General features: G+C 47.6%; 1 protein-coding gene across 3 annotated transcripts; it reads right to left on the bottom strand.

Moving 5' to 3' along the window:
• Positions 1–10: 10 nt before the first annotated feature.
• nfat5a (nuclear factor of activated T cells 5a) lies at positions 11–21,953 on the bottom strand. 3 transcript variants are annotated; one of them, XM_031564216.2, is made up of 13 exons: positions 20,599–21,953; positions 15,473–15,666; positions 12,924–13,515; positions 9,403–9,586; positions 8,860–9,050; positions 8,535–8,707; positions 7,728–7,862; positions 7,291–7,343; positions 6,949–7,081; positions 6,287–6,364; positions 6,003–6,121; positions 3,309–5,892; positions 11–1,156 (listed from the first exon to the last, which is right to left on the bottom strand). In XM_031564216.2, the coding sequence occupies exons 2-13, from the start codon at positions 15,528–15,530 to the stop codon at positions 936–938; spliced, it is 4,521 nt and encodes a 1,506-aa protein (XP_031420076.1). In that variant the 5' UTR covers positions 15,531–15,666; positions 20,599–21,953; the 3' UTR covers positions 11–935. The 3 variants fall into 3 exon arrangements, with proteins under 3 accessions (XP_031420076.1, XP_031420074.1, XP_031420075.1); XM_031564214.2 differs by having other exon boundaries at positions 15,473–15,598; positions 20,599–21,010; XM_031564215.2 differs by lacking the exon at positions 20,599–21,953 and adding an exon at positions 16,510–16,651 and having other exon boundaries at positions 15,473–15,598.
• Between the last annotated feature and the right edge of the window lie 54 nt (positions 21,954–22,007).

The raw sequence follows: 22,007 nt of genomic DNA, 5'->3' as shown, positions 1-22,007 counted from the left end.
GATAGCCCCTACAGATGCACACAAAAGCAGTATGGCCTACTTCTGACTGGAATGAATGAGAAGCTATGTACCGAACCCTTCTGTTATCTGTTAACAGGGGCTACTTGAATAGCTAGCCTCATCTTACAAGAAGTCATGTACTGACAACAAGGAGCACACACCCACCCACACAAACACACAGATGTACACACACACTCTCACAGGAACACACAATACAAAAAGATTTACAAAACAAAAAATAGACCATGATGGCAGAAGAAAATAGGAGTATGAAAATGTTGGACATGCAACCGTTACCTATGGAGAAAGATACTGGTTTTGGTATAAAAACAAAAACACAAAGCCCTAGAAAGCCGTACAAGTGACTTGGAAACACAAGAGCAACGGGCTTGCTGTGGGCCAGAGGAGAGGATCCGTTCTGCTAAGGCCTCTGGTTGTGCACAGCCCTCTAAAGTGCTAAAGATTACCATGGTTAAAAAAAATACACTTAAAAAGAGTATAGATTTCGATAACAATAAGTCGCTTTCTGTAAAATGGACTACAGAAGAAAAAAAAAAAATCACCTACTTAAGGACAACTTAAGAGGAAATGAAAGAAGAAAGAAGAGTTGCGTTAATGACTTCACAGTTGAAAAAAAAAAAAAAAAAGGAGAGGAGAGGAGAGGAGGCAGTGAAAAACAAAGTGCTGACATGAGACATAGGTGTAGCATAGTACTCCCCCCCCATGTGATATGCTGCCGTCCCCACCCTTACTAGACCTCATGGGATGCTGATGTAGCCTCATGAGTTCAAGTCACATGGCGCACTGTCTCAGCAGCATGACTCCATGAGACGAGCAGATTTACAGTAGGGCCTCTTTACACACTCACGCTGCTGAACACAAGGAGGCCATGAGAGCTTGTACTGATCACAATGCCCTACTTCAGCCTACCGGACCTAAAAGTCCCCTGACAGATTCTTCTCTTGCTCCTGCAGCGTCTCCAGGAAGTCGTCGATCTTCACCATGTTCTGGGTGTCGTTCAGGCTGCTGGACTGCTCCAGGAGGTTCTGGATCTGGGCACTGCTCGGCAGCTGGTTCTGATTGGGCCCAGGGTGTCCCAGGGAGACAAGCTGGTTGGTTAGCGAAGGACCTTGAGGATTCATGAGCTGACTGCAATCTGCAGGGATGGGAGAACACAGACCCAACATCATTTAGAAGGGCAGAGGAGTTCATTCAGCATATCATATTGAATCATATTCGAATAATGAATCTGATTTTACTGTACAATATTGAGTAAATCACTCCTGCAGCATCCTGCAGCTAATGTTGTAAAATTATCACTACATATAATTTATTCAACAAACATCACAATAGTTGCTATGTATGCACATTGTATACTTTCATGATATGTCTTCAAGACATATTTGTGGAACTACTTTTTTTCTTGCACTGATTTCACTTGGATTAAATTAATACCCTCTTAATCCATTGTTAAAGAGGACCTATTGTGCTCATCTTTAATGTTCATAATAGAGCTGCAACGATTAGTCGACGAAATCGACGACGTCGATTGTGAAAAATTGTCGACGATGGTTTTTATTGTCGACGCGTCATAAAATATATTTAAAAAAAAAAAAAAAATGTATTTGGCAGACGCTAGCAGAGCTACCGGTGATTTTCATTCGGCATTGCAATGCACTGTAGGAAGTGCGAAATAGTGCATCTTTAACTAATAATAATTTACCATCATTGAGGAAAATGGAACAGAATCTGCAAATAGCCTAGCATACATATCATGCACTGTTTTCTTTGCCCTCCGTTCTCGTACCTTCATGTGCTGCATATCAGAAATGGCCGACTGAAAAGCGAATTATTCTGAGACGGCTCATGTTACCATGGAAACAATAAACAAAGCTAGCTTTAGTAGCTGCTGCATATGAGATATGGCTAACAGAATAGTTGTCATTTTTCTCAATGATGGTCAATTATTAGTAGTTAAAGAAGCACTATTCCAGTATCTCAAAGAGAATGAGCTGGGGGAGCACAAGAACAGTAAGTGTCTAGCAGCAATTATCATAGACATACATGATATATCTATAACTTATAGTAAGGTTTAAGCTTACATGTTGGAAAACAGAACGTCTCATGGAGGATGCTTGCTAATGCTATTTCAGTTATGTTAAGCGAAATGTAGTGAATCAGTGAATTATCAGAGTAGCCTATATTTTCGTTTGTTCTGAATAGTTAACCTCCTCCATTTAGCATTCTTCAAACAAAAGATTGTGGGAAAAAATATTTCATAAGTTGAATTTGAATGTCACTTGCAGCCCAGTTATTCTTGCGTTATTTTGCACTTGCAGAGGCTTGATTGCTAAGTTGAGTTACTTTTAAAACTTTATTTGCACTTTCTCTTTACTTTTAAAAGCATATTTGCACTTTAATTTGTATTACTATTTAATTTATGTATTATGATGATTACATTTGTTACTCAAATACATTTGAAATTCAAATTCCAACATTTTGAGTCGTTATTTTAATTTGCTATGGGAAATAATTGTTAGATTAGTCGATTAATCGAAAAAAATGTCGATAGATTAATCGATTACCAAAATAATCGTTAGTTGCAGCCCTAGTTCATAATTACATTTTTTGGGGTCTGACTGGTCAGCTATAAGCCACAATAAGGATTGTGTTACGAGATTCCATCATCTTGTAACAAAGGAAAAGGGCTTGAATTCCAACAAAGCATTTCAGGAAGCTAAGAAAAGCAGTTTCTGTGGCAGAGTTACTCCCTCTGCCGTGTACTTTGGGCTTTTTAACTTTGCAGACCGTTTATATGCACAAAAAGCTATATAACACACTGAAGGAAAGCTATGTAACACACTAAAGGGAAGCTATATAACACACTAAAGGAAAGCTGTGTTATATAGCTATCCTTTAGTGTGTTATATAGCTTCCCTTTAGTAAAGGGAAGCTATATAACACACTAAAGGCCATACAATGGAATCCAGCAAGCCAGCACGTCAAAGTAAACCACTTGTTTTAATCACTGACAGACTCGTAAATGTGTATTATACAGTCTGCCTCAATAACTGTAAAGAAACTGGAGAAAATGACAACTTTTTCTTCTTCATGCAGGGCTACAATCATTTTGCTTAGTCAACTCGTAACATAATAAAAAATCTGGTCATTCAGAAAGAGGTAAATAATGCACACTGTTTAATGGTTGTCAACCAATCGTAACTGTATATTTATCTAAACTGTGGTGGTGTAACACTTAATAAACCAAAAAATAAACCAATAATTAAGGATCTAATGAAATCGCTCACCATTGGGTAGTTCAAACAGGAAGAGGCCAGGCTGCGGAGTCTGTCCAGGCTGGCTAAGGGCCCCAGCCATGCCCGACTGGAAGAGTGTATCAGGGGCCGGTTGTGCTGTGGAGCCACTTGAGCTCTGAAGCCCCCCTACTGACATTGCACTCTGCCCAGCAAAGATGGCCGCTGTGGCGGCAGCCGCAGGCATCTCCTGGGTGCCCGCGCCCCCTTGCAGAGCCGTAATGGCTGCCTGCGGCAGATAAAGGCCAACGGAGGGCTGTTCACTGGAGGTGACTGACACACCGCCCGAACTGGGAACCACCTGCATGGGCTGCTGGTCCTGAAACAGCCCTGACTGCGAGGAGCCACCCTGCGCTGAGGGGTCACCCACCACCACACTCTGCTCCTGGAAGGACATTGGCTCTGCAGTGTCCTGCTGTGCCACTGACACCACACCGGACTGGGAGAACAGCAGAGGACTCTGGGATGCCTGATGCTGAGGGACAGAGGGCCGGTTGGGAGCAGCTTGCACCGTCACACTCCCAGTGCTGGGTACCACCTGCATGGGCTGCTGGTCCTGGAAGAGGCCCTGGGGCTGGCTGCTGAAGAGCAGCGAGGAGGGCAGGTCCTGGGGGTTCAGGGGATTAGTGCAGAACAGCAGGCCCGTCTGCTGCTGCTGCGGCGGCTGCTGCTGCTGCTGCTGCTGCTGGGGTTGGCTCTGGTACAGGGGCACTGGCTGGGCAGCTGGCTGCATCTGTTGCTGTGGCGATCGCTGCTGCTCCATAGGAGTGGACAACTGGATCTGCCCCTGAAGTAGCGACACCGACTGGGCATCAGACACAGACGTCTGCATGGGGGTAAGGAAAGCCATATGTTGCTGTTGCTGTTGTTGCTGCTGCTGCTGCTGCTGCTGCTGCAGGTTCTGACTGCTGTCTGTTGCCAGCTGGCCCGGTAGAACCCCCTGATCCAGGAAGAGGGCAGAGGAGGCCTGCTGTTGTTGGTCGGCAGCTAGCATTGTGATGGCGCCGGGGAAAAGAGAGGCTTGGACCTGCGCCTGAGCTGGGGCAGGTTCGGACCCGAACAGCACAGTCTGCTGACTCTGAGCTTCAGACATTGGGTTCTGCGTCTGGAAAAGCTGCTGGGGGGGGGAAGGATGGGAGGGAGGCTGCTGAAGGAAGCTGGATGTCTGGATTGTCAAGAGCCCACCAGCCTGTTGGAAAAGTGCTTGTTGTTGTTGTTGTTGTTGTTGTTGTTGTTGTTGTTGTTGTTGGGGGGCACTAAGGAGAAGACCCTCGGAAGGGTGGCCGGTGGGGGCTTGCTGCTTTGGGGCCTCGCTGGGAGAGAAACTAGGGGTGCACTGCATGGGGATCTGCTGATGCTGCATGAGCTCTGACTGCAACTGCTCCAGGCTCTTGAAGACGTTCTGCTGCTGCTGAAGGTTCTCAAAACTCTTTTGCTGCTGCAGGTCATTCAGAACCTTCTGATGTTGCAGGTTGACTAAAGAGTTCTGCTGCTGCTGCTGCTGCTGAATAGTCTCCAGAACTTTGGGGTGCTGCTGCTGTTGCTGCTGCAGGTTCTCCAGAACCTCCTGGTGTGGCTGCTGCATGTTCTCCAAGACTTGCTGATGTTGATGGATGTTCTCAAGAACTTTCTGATGCTGTTTCAAATTTTCCAGCACGTTCTGTTGATGATGAAGATTTTCCAAAGCTTGCTGATGCTGCTGTTGCAGATTTTCCAGCAAGGACTGTTGCTGCTGCTGCTGTTGTTGCTGCTGCTGCTGCTGCTGCTGCTGCTGCTGCTGCTGCTGTTGTTGCTGTTGCTGTTGTTGCTGATGTTGCTGTTGTTGATGATGTTGCTGTTGTTGTTGTTGATGTTGCTGTTGTTGTTGTTGATGTTGCTGTTGTTGATGATGTTGCTGCTGTTGTTGATGTTGCTGCTGTTGTTGATGTTGCTGTTGATGTTGCTGTTGTTGATGTCGTTGTTGTTGACTGTTCATAGATCTATCGTTTCCTCCCAGCTGAAGGCTATTCATGTTCTCCTGAACATGTTTCTGCAGGATGTCAGCTGAGGGCGTGGGGCTGTACAGTACCGAGTTGAGCTGCTGCTGCGTTGCGGCAGCCACCAGGACCTGCTGCACCAAGGAGCCCCCTCCCGCTTGCAGCTCTCGCACCGCCCTCTCCAGCTGAGCCACACTGTCCTGGGGGAGCAGGGTGGGCACGGGGGACTGCTGGGGCACGGCCGGCGAGCCCTCCACCAGCTGGGGCATGCCCATCACCAGCATCCCGGCCTCCTCAGAGCCGCTCTCCTCTGGGGAGAGGGTCTCGGGGGTTTCCCGCATGAACTGCTGGGGCACCTGAGGGGGTACAGGCTGCAGGACGGTGGTGTCCTCAGACAGGGACACCTGGAAGGAGGCGCTGGGGGCAATGTCTTGCTTCTGGATGGTGCTCAAGGGCTCTGCCGACGAGAACATGGGGGCCTGTGGCGGCTGGGCGCTGCCAGGTTGGAGAGGGGCTGGACTGGGGAAAGACTCACTGCCTGAGGGGGGGAGGTTGACGTTCACCTCCAGAATTTGCTGTGGGGCTCCAAGGACGTCGTCGGGCTGGAAGAGGACATTAATGCAACAGGAAGTTATTAAACAACTTCTTTTAAAAACAACTGTAAGATTGACAGAGCTGGAAAAAAAATACTGAAAACTTCAACTCCGTCAACCTTAAAGACGTTGGATGCCGGGGCATTAGTGTACACCTCCATAGGGGTGACCTCTTCTCGTTTTAAAATCAGCGGAGTCATCATGGTGCTGTCAATATTACTGTTCCCGGTTTGCATTGCTGTAAAGGAGAAATATATCCATCATCACCATTTTCTTCAGTATCTGATACGCAATCATGGCTCTTTGTAAGTCACATAATGTAGGACACTGCCTCAGGTGTCATGTTTCACAGTGCAGTCTCTCACCACACACACAGTCAAATGTGAGTGGCTATGGCTCGTACCTTTCACTTGGTCCTCAAACGGGCAGGACTTGGCTGGGGTTGGCGCCTCGGACTTCACAGGCACATCTGCTGAGGGCTCTGCACAGGAGCACAGACCGTTCATCTACTGACACTTCACTGAGGCCCACAGACCGTTCATCTACTGACACTTCACTGAGGCCCACAGACCGCTCATCTACTGACACTTCACTGAGGCCCACAGACCTTTCATCTACTGACACTTCACTGAGGCCCACAGACCGTTCATCTACTGACACTGCACAGGCCCACAGACCGTTCATCTACTGACACTTCACTGAGGCCCACAGACCTTTCATCTACTGACACTTCACTGAGGCCCACATTTAGGACATTTCACTCACTCTTCAACACACTCAAAGGCCCGCCATAACACAAAGACACTCACACACCCCTGCATTTTAACACACACAGACACAAACAGACACACACACACCCCTGCATTTTAACACATGGACACACACAAACAGACACACACACACACACACACACACACACCCCTGCATTTTAACACACGGACACACACAAACAGACACACACACACACACACACACCTGCATTTTAACACACGGACACACACAAACAGACACACACACACACACCCTTCCAATGGCAAGTCATGAGGGTTATGTAACTAGACTGACCGGAGTGGGGAGTGAAAGTGAATGGCTGCAGTTCATTTGTTCTCCCGGCGTTGGTCACGATCCAGACGCCCACTGCCACAGGAGAGGTGATACTCAGGTCCCGGTACGGAGGCACCTTCACAATCAGGTGATTCTGGGGAGAGAAGAGAGATAAAGGACCAATACATACACACACACACACACACACACACACACACACACCTGCACGCACACACTCATGCACGCACGCACACACACACACACTCACGCACGCACACAAATATGCAAACCCAGTCCTGCATCAGCAAAAGCAACGTGAAGTAAAGTCCCAACGGCCGTCTCCATAGAAACAGGAGTGCCTACCTGATGAAACAGCTCCATGTCAATCTCAGCCTCAGCCTGCCAGCCACTGTCATCTGGAAAGACACACGCATGAAAAATTCACTCTGTCGCTCAGCCCCTGGCACACCTTGCCAAAAAAAGGCACACGACTCGCACACTTCCCATTCGAAACGTGGGCTAGACAAAAGACATGTCTGTCTGCAAGTTCTCATTCAAAGGAAACAAGAGCAGCTCTCTTTGAAGAGGACTGCCCAGCCTTGAAGTAAGACTAAATGTACCACAGTATTTCTTACAACTGAACGGATTAAAACATGATTGATAACTCAGTGGCATGTTCCTAAACTCCAACAATGATACCACACCCATACATCACAGTGCATACATCGAGCACAAAGCTCTGATGTGGGGTGCATATGGTATGTGGTTAGCACTTTTGGCAGTGGATTTGGCCTCCTCACCTGAGCTGATGTCCTGGAACAGGACTTTGGTTCCCTTGAGGAAGTTCTTGCCGATGATAAACACCTCCTCTCCGCCCATCACTGAGCAACTGTGCAGGCTCTTCTTCAGGATTTCAGGCACACCTGCTGGCTGAGCTACTCACCACACACACACACACACACACACACACACACACACACACACACACACACACACACACACACACACACACACACACACACACACACACACACACACACAGATTTAGGAATATGCCAAAATGATGGAGCAGGGACGCAAATCAACATCACTGTTCCATTGTTGTATCACTTTGCTAACTCTGGTCAACACGGCACACCAAGCAAAGTTGTGCTTGCATCCTTTGTAGCGCACATTATTTATTCATCCAGTCAGGGTATCTGCAGACAAAACAACAACAGCTTGTGTCTGAGTGTGGAGCTCACTGGAGCAGCACCAGACTGGCCTCTCTCTCTCTCTCTCTCTCTCTCTCCCGGGGCAGAGAGGAATGTAAAGCCACCGCTACGGTTCAATGTGGCTACAGATGACACAAGGCAAAGGGGAGTTCCATGACGCTCTGCTGAAACATTTTTTTAGGAACAATCGGGACAAATGCAGAGGCTTTAAATTGGCTTTCTGTATATAATATTCACATGTGGTGTCACACTGCTGCCATTCAACACTAGTACTTGTAAATGCATGGTAGTGTGATGGCGCAAGAGAACACACCACACAGACTATGGTCTTGTGTGCCTAAACAGATCAACTCGGGGATCCAGAGAAGGTTTAGCGGTCAGGGGCAGACTCACTGCAGAGGATGGGCGAGGAGGTGGTCTGCAGTGCGAGCATGGAGCCGTCGGGACGCGGGATGTGGACGCGGAAGGCCAGGCGGGCACGTGTGCTTTTCTTCTTGGAGCCCGCCACCCCGATGCGTGCCTCCACGTCTGCGTTGCGGAGCTTCAGAATGCCGACGCAGTCCACACTGCAAAAGACACACACACACAACCACATCTTCTAAGCATGGTGAACTATACATATAATACATAGAAGTGCCCTACCACTCCAGCTCACTACACACGCCACACTGATGAGCACCCACACACTGATGGGAGGGGAATAGGCGCTGGTACTCACGCCAGGGTCATGCTGTTGGTAGGCTCCAGGCTGACTTCGATGACGGTGGTCCCCTCGATGTCCACCTCCTTGCAGGCGGTGGTGTTGCGTCCCGTCACCCTGCAGGCCTGGTAGAAGCCGTGGGGCTTGACCCGCCCCGTGTCGTTCGCCACAAACACCTGCAGCACCACCGGCTCACTCACTCCCTCCAGCTGTGCGGAAAAAAGAAATAAAGAAAAGTTAACTTCTACCTCGTTCAAATGGCTGTCTCCCTTTGCTCCTGATTAAACTTTTTTTTTTTTTTGTTCAGTCTTACAAAGCTTAGCCATTCTGACTGAAGGTAAAAATAGCACCGACCTTCCGTGATAATGAGCAAGTGTGTCAGATTTAGCTTAATGCCTTGTCTGCACAACCTCATGTGCAGTCGAGTGCCACTTTGGCCTTAAAATAGCACTTAGAATTCTGTACCATACACAAACTGGATTTAGACTACACTACTGAGACCTGAAAGAGATCTCTGGCTATGTGAACGTGAACAGGCTGATGGGGGGGTAGATCGTTTACCTTGACAGTAGGGAAGCCCTGCTGGGTGCGGTCCTTGACAGAGCCCCTGCTGCCCTCGGTGAGGTAGCGCGCCCGGTGCTGGGTCTCCGGCTGCACCAGGATCTTCAGCTCCTTGCCCTCAGTCTTCTGGGGGAACTGCGCTGCCAGGACCCCCGTCCGCAGCGTGCCGCCCGCCTCCAGGGAGCTGGCGGCAGAACAGACGGTGTTTAAGCACAACATTGCAGACCAAGAATGGCTATGCTAATCCCCACTCTCTACGCTAAGCAGGAGGATTAGTCTCTGTCCGGCCTTTGTTTGGGCTAAATGTCAAGGAGGCCACAGGGCACTCTGTCCTGCTGCCACAGCATCCTCCCAGGGTACTCAGTCCTGCTGCCACAGCAACCTCACAGGGTACTCTAGTCTGTCCTGTTGCCACAGCAACCACAGCATCCTCCCAGGGCACTCTAGTGTGTCCTGCTGCCACAGCATCCTCCCAGGGTACTCAGTCCTGCTGCCACAGCAACCACACAGGGTACTCTAGTCTGTCCTGTTGCCACAGCAACCACAGCATCCTCCCAGGGCACTCTAGTCTGTCTTGCTGCCACAGCATCCTCACAGGGTACTCTAGTCTGTCCTGTTGCCACAGCAACCACAGCAACCACACAGGGTACCCTGGTCTGTCCTGTTGCCACAGCAACCACAGCATCCTCACAGGGTACTCTAGTCTGTCCTGCTGCCACAGCAACCACAGCATCCTCACAGGGTCCTCTAGTGTGTCCTGTTGCCACAGCATCCTCACAGGGTACTCTACTCTGTCCTGCTGCCACAGCAACCACAGCATCCTCCCAGGGTACTCTAGTCTGTCCTGCTGCCACAGCATCCTCACAGGGTCCTCTAGTCTGTCCTGCTGCCACAGCAACCACACAGGGTACTCTAGTCTGTCCTGTTGCCGCAGCAACCACAGCATCCTCACAGGGTCCTCTAGTGTGTCCTGCTGCCACAGCAACCACAGCATCCACCCAGGGTACTCTAGTCTGTCCTGCTGCCACAGCAACCACAGCATCCTCCCAGGGTACTCTAGTCTGTCCTGCTGCCACAGCAACCACAGCATCCTCACAGGGTGCCCTGGTCTGGTCAGTCTGAGCAGAGTCCCATGATAATCCACTGCTTTGCATTGCAAACCTGCTCCCACTTGCTGCTCTACCAGTTTGGCCACGACTCGGACTCTGATAGACTGAGATCATCAGCACTCTGATACATCTATGGGATTCCCAGTAATGGTAATAGCAAAGAGTTGTCAGGTGTAATACTAATAAAAAATATATTATATTTATATAAAATATATTATTATCATAAATATATTTCTTTAATCAAACACTTAAACAGATGTATCTGTTTTTAATGCAAAAGTAATATTTAAAGCAGCAATAAGGAGTTCTGTTCCAAAACTAGCACGCTAACAACCTAAAAGGCATGCAAAAACCTTGCAAACACCACCAACAGCCCAGTTGACACTGATAGAAGGTGTCTTTTGGCAGTATAGCTGGCAATGTCATGCTGTGAAAGCTTTTCTTCCATTTGTGCAAGGTGTTCCAGTCAGGAAACACAGAATAACATAAAACAGGTGTTTATCTGTCCTTCACATGACCATATGCTATCAAAATGAATTTGAGGATGGTACCAAAACTGGTTGCCTATAGAACCATACCTCAAAAAGTGACAAATTGTTGCATAGTGTTACTTTAACAGTCACATTTTATTCAATATATGCAAATAATATATAACCTTAGTTATCACAGACATGCACATACACACAAGGACACACATGCACCCACATACACACGAAATCTCCTTCTCCCTCTCAGTAGTGCACCTCACTGCTTATGACAGTTGAGGAAGCAATTCCTCTCAACAGTCAAACACAGGTAGGTAACATTTTACAATGCCTGAACAACCTGGGGATTTGCGTCGCCTTTTTCACTCCGCCCAGACAGGCCAGTGAGTGACCGGTCTGATCAATACAAAACAGCGTTGATGGGCGTGGTTCTGCAGAGGGTTTTGGACACTTTTCTTCCTGACTAAGGTGTGATGGCCTTCCCCTTCCCTTCAAGTTGGCCTTCCTCTCCATGCTCAGACAACTTGCAACCTCAGCTATACACAAGGGGGGGGGCAGTCTCTGTGGTACCACAGCTCGAACATGTGGAAGACAATCCTGTGGTACCACTTTTTGGATCTTATCTTTCGGTAGAGGGCGATGAGCCCTGTTGAGTACCATCTAATCACAGTGGCAGCTAGATGTGCTGAGGCAATGGTGATCATCATGCCACTCCACAGCCCTGAGAGTAACCCCATTATGCAATGTGTTCTTCTCGTCAGAAGATCCTCTCCCTGCACTTTATCGGTGGAGAAACTGCATCCAGCCAGACGATTGGGTCTCAGTGTCAATGCAGTGGATTCTCCTCTTTTCCAAAAGCATCTGCAGATCAACACTGGAGAACCAGTTGTCAAAGGCACTATGTCTTCACTTGTTTCTATGTCAGGATGCCCATTACAAGGAAAGATATTCCCAGAAAGCATAAAGATTTTGTATCCCCAGCGATCTGGATTCTTGGGATTGTACTGAGTCATGGGGTTTTTCCCCTTGAACGGGACAATTTGTTTCGTCCATACAGAGATTTTCATCTCTTGGGATTGCTTGAAACCTCTCCAAGAGATGTCAGCAGTGGGCGCACCTTGTACAGCTTGTCTCTGAATTGTCAGAAAAGTGTAGATTGCGCTCGATAGCCTCCCAGCGATGCACGGCCTCTAGTTGTCTAGCTGACGTTTCGGTCTCAATTTAACTCTAAAATAACTCTCAAATTATAATAGGAAAAGGTGGAAACCCTCAGGGTGCCTGTGCAGCTTCGCCCCCACATGCGCTTAACTTAGCTGCTAATTAGTTGAAGACTGGACGGGAATGACATTTTTCAATCTATCCCGTGTTGTTTTGAATGGGTTTCGTATGTGAAAGAGCTATATAGGAGCCATAGGCTTTCTGCCACCAGCCCCGTGTGACAACACAGAAGTACTGGTCTATACACGCTCACAAGGCCTACTACTTTCTACCACCAGCCCCGTGTGACAACACAGAAGTACTGGTCTATACACGCTCACAAGGCCTACTACTTTCTGCCACCAGCCCCGTGTGACAACACAGAAGTACTGGTCTATACACGCTCACAAGGCCTACTACTTTCTGCCACCAGCCCCGTGTGACAACACAGAAGTACTGGTCTATACACGCTCACAAGGCCTACTACTTTCCCAATACAGTTTCCATTTTCTGTAGTCAGCCCTGAATAACCGTTTGTGGACACTGTCAAATATTCAAATATCAAAAATGGTTATTATGCACACCCCTGTATAAAACACAAACAAAACCAGCTCTGTAAACTACTGTAGAGGTTTGTGGTGTGTGTTTGTGTGTGTGTGTGTGCAAGGGTGGAAAACACACATGCATCATGTCTCCTGAGTCAGTTATACAGTCATGTAAATAAACCCACCTGCCCTTGGGGCTGGCTTTGGCGTCAGAGCCCAACTGGGACAGCACGAAGTGGGGCGCATTGGCGCTGTCGGCATCAAACACCTCCATGCTGGGCGCCTGGGCGGCAGCGGGCTTGGACCCGGGCCTCTGGCGTGGCGTGCGCTTGCGGGACTTGCGCGGCACCTCCGTGTTGTCATTGTAGGAGCTACTGCTGGCCATGCTGAAGCTGGAGAGCGACTCCTCCATCCACATGCTGCCGCTCTGCTCCGAGTCCGGCAGCGGTGCCTCCTCCTGGCACGACATGCGGCTGTCGTCCAGCAGGTCCTCCGGCGGCGGCGAGATGTTCAGCACTGTCCGCCGCTTGGAGGGGGTGATCTGACTCGGCTGGGCCCCTCCGCTGCTGTCGCCCGCGGCCCCCAAAGCTGCCTCCACACCCAGCCCCGAGCCTCCTGGGCCACCTGGACCACCCTCTTCCAGGGGGGCGCCAAGGACCCGGGAGCCCTGCTCGGGGGCTGAGGTAGTGGAGAGCATGCTGGGGCAGGAGGAGCCAGGAAGCGCGGTGCTGTTGCCCCCTACAGGGCTGGAGGAGATGTTGCAGGAGGAGGCAGCATCTGTGACGTGGTTGACAGACAGGTTAAGTGCAGCCACAGACAAGCAGCCTGGCTAGCCGTCCCATTCAAGCAGTGAATCTAGTGCATGGCTGGTGGCACCTCTCTCTTCACCCTGCCTAGGTCTCTAGTGATTACTGTTTAACTCCCCTGATTGTAAATCATGTTTATCCAAATCTGTCTGTGTGTCTACCTCTCTATTGCATTATATAACGTGTATGGATTTATGTGCATGTTAATTTGTTTTTTTTTAAATTATGTTTTTCACTAAAACTCCCTATTATGGACCAAATGTTGCTGTTAATTCATTCTTTACATAAAAAACAAGGCAACATGCTTAATGCATACATAGTATATAAAACCAAGGCCAAAATGAAAAGCAAAACTCAGAAATGAAAAAAGGGGGCTGGTGAAATTTAAGCAGCCGCCTGTTAAATAATCAGGGTCCAAAATACTATTCTCAGGTGTCAACTGAAGCATGCCAATTGGTAGATTTTGGCTGGGACTGAGCGTAGCCATGGAGACAGAATAAACAAGCTTCTGACCTACGAAGCAGAGAACTGCAGACCATTTTATATGCAGACTCTCCCTGATTCAGAGGCAACGCCCTGGAATAAAAACGAGACAGCCAATGAACAAGAGCTGATCATTCATACGAGTCATCCAGAGAAGACACCAAATCAAATTTAGTCCATGCTGTTTGTGTTTTCGAAAATTTACACATAGAGCCTAGTGGTGTGGGTTTAATGCTATTTACAGTATATTCACAGAACTGCAATTAAATTGAATTGAATGCACTGGTTAAGACGGGAAAGAAAGACTATGAAGAGCCCAATTGATTTTCAGTCATTTAATTAAGTGCATGGTGTGCGGTCTGGTTTCCAGAGCTGTGCTGGTGAGGTTTCCTTCTCTTGGTAGCTGTTGGTTTTGCTGGTTGGTTGCTTGGCTGGTTGCATGGCCGGGTTTACCTCTAATTAGTCCTGCCACAACACGGACAGTCTGACACTAGTCTGGGGCAGCTTGTTTTAAGATCCCTCAGCTTCCTGCCAAAACAGGAAGCAGTCGAGCATGAGGATGCCCTCTTTTACACTCCAATAGCATGTAACCAACAACACAGTAAACACCTGCTTCAAATCACCCACCACAGTATCGCCTCGAGAGCAGCTACAGAGCCAAGCTCGATGATCCGGTCACATATCTTTATCTTTAGCAGTGCGAGTCATTTCTATGGTAATGAAAGGACATGGCTAGGCCCCTCGCTATTTCAATGAGACTCTGTTCCTGCTGACTAAACGCAATGTAATATGTGCATCCCACACTTTACACCTACGCTACCTGCACTATTTCCCCATTTCAAGCTACAGACTCTGGGTGCAGACGAGCTCCTGGGCGCAGAGAAAGAGGTTGCAGGCAGCAGCAGCGCTATCTGTTTCAGATCAAATGCTCTCAGCTCAGCCACATGGTACATGGCAGACAGAGCACAGCCAGAACAGGCAGTAACAGGAAGTGAGTATCACAAAAGGCAGTAACAGGAAGTCTGTCTGTCACCAAAAAGGCAGCAACAGCAACATACTCCAGCCCAGGCTACTGAAAAGGTTATAGATGCAGAACAGCGAGGAGGTAGTGTTAGGTGGAGCAAGAGGCTAATCTGGCATTATTGAGGATGTGTACACGACTACACACAACAGCTATTGTCAGACAGGCTGCCACATAACAGATAGTAGCATTTACACTTGACTCACTCTGTTTAGTGTTGGTGTAGGTTATGGCATATGGTAGCGTTGACATTTCACACTGTTTAGTGTCTAGTTCAGGAGGAGATGCACTTTACCCCACGGCACTCCAAAATGCCCAGTACAAAAGGGATGCAGCTAGACTCTGTGAGCAGCCCTGGCTAGGACCCCTAGTTCTGGGGTCTCTGTGAGTGGGGGCGCAGGGTCGGGGGGGCGAGAGGACATACCTGCGGCCAGCGCTGCCGGAGGGGGAGGACCGGCCTCTCCTCCGCTCTTCTGACTCATAGTGGGCCTGTCCGGCTGCGAGGGGCCTGGCAGCTGCAGCTCTTTGGGGAGCAGGTCATACACCGACTCTGGGAGCAAGACAGAGAGAAAGGGAGACAGAAAAGTGAGTGAGACCAGGATAGACAGAGAGAGAGATCTACCAAAATAGAAAGTGAGAGAGAAAGTGAGATGGACCAGAATAGAGAGAGAGAGAATGTGTGACAAGAGTGAGACAGACCAGAGAGGAGAGAGAATTAGACTGACACAGACCACAATGAAAAGCAAAAGAACAAGTGATGTAGGTAACCACAGAGAGAGAGAGAGAGAGAGAGAGAGTCAAAATAAGGACACACCAAAGTACAAAGAAAGTGAGGGAAGGAGAAAGAAATAGATCAAAAGGGTGGTCTACAACAGAAACAGAGAGAAAGCAGACAGACAGAGAGAGAGAGAGAGGGAGGGAGAGAGAGACAGAGAGACACAGAGAGAGAGAACGCAGACAGACAGAGAGAGGGAGGGAGGGAGAGAGAGACAGAGAGACAGAGAGAGAGAGAGACAGAGAGAGAGGGAGGGAGGGAGAGACAGAGAGACACAGAGAGAGAGAGAGAGAGAGAGAGAGAGAGGGAAGGAGGGAGCGATAGACCAAAACAGAGGTGAGAGAAAGTGAGATAGCTCAAAATAGCAAGGGGGAGAGACAAAAAGAGAGATATGGCAGGAGAGGGGAAAAAGAAAGAGAGCATGCAAGAGAGAGAGAGACGGAGAGAGACAGAGAGAGAGAGAGAGAGAGACAGAGAGAGAGAGACACAGAGAGACACAGAGAGAGAGAGAGACAGAGAGAGAGAGAGACAGAGAGAGAGAGAGAGACAGAGAGACACAGAGAGAGAGAGAGAGACAGATCCAAGCAGAGAGTATGCAGACATGCCCTTTGACAACACCCACAACCACCACAGAAAACATGTTCAGCACTCCAACAATGACCCTGGCTGGGTGCCCTGTGCAGTACCGTCCTCCTGCCAGTCCACCTCCAAGAATCCTGAGTGCAAACCCAAAGGGCCCAATGCACCCCTGCTCTGAGGATGGGCATGCTGTGCCGTGTGGGGCAGGGGCAGGGGCAGAGGCAGGGGCAGGGGCAGGGGCAGGGGCAGAGGCAGAGGCAGAGGCAGAGGCGTGTGAGACAGGAGAGAGCCGCTTGACTGGAACTGCAGATGGCGCCCTGAGCAACGAGCGTGTCTGGCCTCTGCTCTCCGCACACACTCTGAAACACAACACTGGCATTCACCATTGTTCTGGGACTCACGCTCTCCTGGCCAAGTCAAGACCACCAGCCGAGTCCACTCTACAAGCGGCTCCGTGACTCACCAGACCAACATCACTCACTCGGACACGGACACAGCAAGAGCAGACGCCATCAAACTACCACTGGCTCAGACCTTTGCACGCCTTTAATGCAGACCATCAGTTGTTGGGTTTTAATGAGCTTCTAGAGGTGTGTGTTGTTTAGGCAACGGTGTCAGCGTGCTCACGTGTGTGTGTGTGTGTGTGTGTGTGTGTGAGGGATGCAACGTTACACAGTATTATGTCGAACCATTCAGTACGTCCCCCCTACGGTTCAACACACACACGTGAACCGTGGTATTACAATAAGTATGTCCCATTTTCCTTTCATTTCCTAAACTTGCTTATTGCGCTGCAAACTGCACACATGTTGTACTGAAGATTCCCAGAAACATCTCAGGAGCCTGTTACAATTTCCCTGGAGCCAACCAGCGCTCTGTATGCAAATAGGAGCTTGAGATGAAAGGGGAAACTAAAAACACAACTAACTAGATAGAGAGAAGCTCATTTGGAGACGCACTGCCATCTTTCAAATCCGCTGTGGGGGACACATTTTGAATTCAGCGTTCAATCCGATGGCGAGGATAAGAAGACTGTAAACAGACGAAGTAGAGCCTGCAAGCGTTGCTTTGCCACAGTGGGCCACTTGAGTGGAGAGACCTCTGACATGATGTCTCATTTACGTCACCGTCACTCAGCACTATCCCAGGTGGAGCAGGGGGAGTTAGCAGGAACACAACAATCTCTCGCTGTAGCCTTCCAGCAACATTTTGTGACAAAATAAAAAAAAAAGAAATTTAAAAAAAAAAAGAAACTAGAGTAGCACTCAGAGAGTGCTTGCCGCCACCATGACACAAATGACACATCTCTCAATGTGAGTGAAAGTGAAATTTAATTCTTGGAGCTGCCCCCCTGAGTCGGATCTGCTTCGGCCCATGCTGCACCTTTTCATCACATTTCATGGAAACCGAGCCTGTTTTTTTGTGTAATCCTGTTTACAGACAGATAAACAGACAAACAAACTGCACTGAAAACATAACCTCCTTAGCAGAGGTAATAATGAAATCGGTGGGAGTACTTCGGTGGTTACTGGCTCGGGATCATGTCACCTGATGGAAAAATGAAACCGCTTTACTACGTCCCCTGCTGCACACATTTCAGCAGTAAAGCTCTACGAAACATCAGAGAGAAATTTGAAACAAATGGACTCAGACACCCTATCTAGCTCTCACCACTGATCGTTGGACCTCCAGAACAAGTGAAAGCTCACTCACTGTAGTACAGATAGAAACCAAGCCTAGTCAGTCATGCTGCCATTTTTCTGAATAGAAAGTTTTATTTGTCTAGAGGAAAAAAACAATTGTTTATAGTATAAAGGGTGATTTTATTTTTGTCTCAAATATAAAGATACCGTAACCGTACCGTTACCCTGGCCCAAAAACTGAGATACATACTGAACTGTGGGCCCACTGTACCGTTGCATCCCTAGGGTGTGTGTGTGTGTGTGTGTGTGTGTGTGTGTGTGTGTGTGTACGTCTTGTGACGCCCCCTGTGACTGGCTCAGAATACTGATGAGACCTTGGTAGTTAACAGGGAGACGTCAAGGCCGGGCTGTAAATTACCATGACGACTGAGCTCACATGTCATCCAGGCTGCTGCCAGGTGACGCTGCCAACCAGCAGCATCAGACCAGCATCTGTGTCCGTGCTTTGTGCTCATCGGGCCCTGGCTAGCACCCTCACTGGCCAGCACCATTAGAGCATAGCAGCAACAATACATCTGAACACTGAAGACTAGAACCACAACACAACACTCCATGCACAGCGCCAACAAGGTATAGCAATGATCAGAGTAACAATCAGTCTTGCAACACAAATCCATTCTACAGAAGTGAAGCTAAGAAAAAGGCATAGAACAGTGCAGAAAATGTTAGCCTGCACTACAATGCCACAATCAAATAAAACAGGCATTTCTGTCATATCTCAGCAGATGAAACGTTTTAGAGTGGCAGAGAATGATCCCTAAACTACGGTATGTGAGTACGATGGACAGGCGGCTGCCTAGACGCTAGCTCATTCCAGAATGTTTATAAATCTCAACGCAACATTCCACACCAAAATAGCTGCTCTAAATCTATGAGACTTTAGAACCTCGGGCCCTCTGCTCTTGCTCTGCGCGTTTGTTCCATAATTAAAGCCAGTTACTGTTGAACTAAACCATATGAGACCGGCAAGAAGTCACAGCGCAGTCTAGTTGTTCACAAGACACTGCATCCCACCAAGTATTTTCACAATGCCATGGTTTTATGGGAAATGTATGGATGCTGCCTTTATGTGTCTACACAAAGTTCTGACCAGACACGTGGCTGCCAAAATAGCTGTGCGTTTGCTTGCTACTTTAAAAGGAAGCATTATCTACTCTGTGCATGTAGTGTGACCACCTAAACACCCGTGTACGATATGACCAACCTATTCGCTGCAAAGAATATGAACCCCAAGAAGACAGAATGCGTTTATTCTTAGAGACGGAGGGTCGGCAACAAAGAGGCCCACTAAAGGGGGCAGGTGAGCTGACAGTGTCTGCAGGAGTTCTACATAATTACGCTGCTCCGATCACCTTTCACATGCTGAATAGCCGCAACAGTGCACTGTCTGTGTTAAAGAAAGGTGTGCATGAAGGTCTGTGCGAGCACATGTGCTCAACCTCACGCAGCAGGTTTCAAATCGCACATCTGAACTGCGTGGGTTGTGCGAGATCAGTGTCTGGCTGTGAGATTAAAAACTCAACACTGCTGTCCGTCTTGTAAACGAGCATCCCAGCTGTTATCAAAGGGCATGTGTAGGCACATGGTTGACAGGCCACTCACTTCTCGCTGACATGCAGTGCTTCTCTTTGTTCACGTCCAAGGGAGGTCGGAAGCGAAGAGTTACATTGGCATCTCAAACAGGCAGGGTCATTTACTGACATGAACATACCGAGTGATAATCTGGCCACCTAAATTGACTTTATTACTACTGACCCAGCAAGTTATTAAAACAACTATCCTAGGTAGATTGATGTCATCTACGTCTTTATCAGCTGTATACAGTTAATGAAGAGAGACCAAGGCGAGGCCTTGCAAAGAGGCTGTAACATTGTAACAGCAAATGTTTATCTTCGAGATTGTATCTCTCCCTCAGTACGTTAGATCCATCGAGTGACACTTACACTGTGCAAGTACGTAGCTGAGTATAGCTAGTTAGCTAGCTCCCATCAACAGTACATAACTGGCGGTTTAACCATCCTTGCTAGCTAGCCCTAAGCAGCTAACCTAGTCGCCAAATTCGCTAGCCTTGCTTGGTGGCTGGCGCTTGGAATTATCCCTGCTCTTTGGTGTTAGTAGTATCTTTGTGATAAAACATATCTAACATTAGCCATCTAGTTAAAAATCCCCATTGATGATTTACCCAACTAATGAGGTATCGACGAAGTTAAGCGACATCAAATAAAATATTGACATGCAAAGCACCTAACCTCTGTCATACAACACGCCTCCCTACAAGCAACGTTAGCTGGCTCTGTGAACTCGTTATTAGCAAACCCATTCTGTGACTGATGTATGCGAGCTAAACGTGATACCCCAATGCTGGTTCACAAAGTCAGCAATAGCAATAACGGTACAAGTTAGCCACAGCCTTGAACTCAGTTCAACAAGGAAAATGATGGTACGACAGAAGAGGTATAAAATACAGCGTCGCTTTTAAATTGGTCGTCTTACCTTTTGAATAGAGGGATTTGGGGGAATTAAGGTCGATATCCGCGCTAAGCAGCGATATAAAATCAGAGGGCATAGCTGGCTAATGCCTCATGAGAGAAAATGAAAACAGACGTATCCCTCAAGAAAACAAGTGCCTTAGACAAGACAGCCCCAAAATTCAGTAATACTGGAGATGAGCCAGGAGTAAAACAGAAAACAAATGACAGCTGCACTATTGCTACGATACCGTAACTACGTGTGTGCCAGCTATCTACAAGTAAACCCCACCATGATGCTAGGATAGCTAGCGACAGCTAACAACCCACACATCGTTTCCTCGAGCGTCTCCTCCCCCTTTGCCACGCAAGCGCGTTAGCCTCTAGCTGACTTGAGCTATGGGGAATCCACCTGGGTGGTCTACTGTAGATGACTGTAGTATGCCCACAGGCCTACATGGTCACGAATGCATAGACCTGAGGCAGCAAGTTACAAGTTGTGTTTGAATGGCATTCTTGCGAGTATGAGTTACCTGTCTATAACGCAGTAGTTCCCAAAGCGCGTGTGGAGCGGAGCCCCGGGCGCGGAGTTGAGGGTGAAAACACGGAACGAGAAACTTAAACATCTAACTGCAGGTCTATTTATGTATGGCATTGCTCTTACAGCCTTTAAAACCTATTTGGTGATGAGTTTATAGCTTATGTTATATTAGATGTTTGAAGGGAGAGCTAACATAACCCCGGACATGCGCTTAACTTGTATATTGTATGGTGAGAAGTAAAACATGTTTAAATGTTTTAAAACATGTTTAAATGTTTTAAGCAAGCGCTATGATTAAATAAAAACAATGTTTAACTCTTTAAATATTTAAGTTTAACCGATAAAATGAAATTGAAAATGTTCAACTGTTTAAATGTAGAAACAATGTGTAAGAAGAGTAACTGATGGGCATCTGTTTTTTTTATTTCCTTTTTTTGTTTTAATTAAGTTAAATTGCAGGCTAGTTCAATTTACTATAATAGCAAGGGAGATATCCCACAATGTCTTAGGCTATCAGTACTCGGATCAAACTAGCCTACTTTATCCTCTTGAAAGAGTGTGTATAGTGTCAACGTCATTAGATATCTGATTGCCATAGACGAGTGACTATACTTAAGTTATATAATAATAATAATTATTATTTATTTTATTTGTAATATATATGTTTTCACAGTGTTTTGTGTGAGACTGAGAGAAATGTTTGCATGTTTATTTGACCAATATACCGGTCGCAATATTTTCAATATGACAATGAGAGGGGAATTGTTTCAATGATGACACAAAGGAAGTTAGGGATTTATTAAGGCATACAATTGCTTTTGTCAGTAGTCTATGCAAAAAGTCATTAATTTGTCCAAGCCATTTTGCAAAGGGCACTAAAAGCAAAAGTCCAT

Source organism: Clupea harengus, chromosome 3 (genome assembly GCF_900700415.2).
Source record: "Clupea harengus chromosome 3, Ch_v2.0.2, whole genome shotgun sequence".
Taxonomy (NCBI): Eukaryota; Metazoa; Chordata; class Actinopteri; order Clupeiformes; family Clupeidae; genus Clupea; species Clupea harengus.
Note: the sequence above shows the minus strand (reverse complement) of the source record. Positions and strands in the feature narration are given on the sequence as shown.

What these genes read in the sequence shown, in the direction of transcription:
- nfat5a (XM_031564214.2), bottom strand. Translation starts at nt 20,671, where the DNA reads ATGCCCTCTGATTTTATATCGCTGCTTAGCGCGGATATCGACCTTAAT. An exon ending in CAAATCCCTCTATTCAAAAG is followed by an intron (nt 15,599 to 20,598) that starts GTAAGACGACCA and finishes TCTTGCTCCCAG; the next exon opens with AGTCGGTGTATGACCTGCTC. An exon ending in AAAGCCAGCCCCAAGGGCAG is followed by an intron (nt 9,587 to 12,923) that starts GTGGGTTTATTT and finishes TTCTGCCGCCAG; the next exon opens with CTCCCTGGAGGCGGGCGGCA.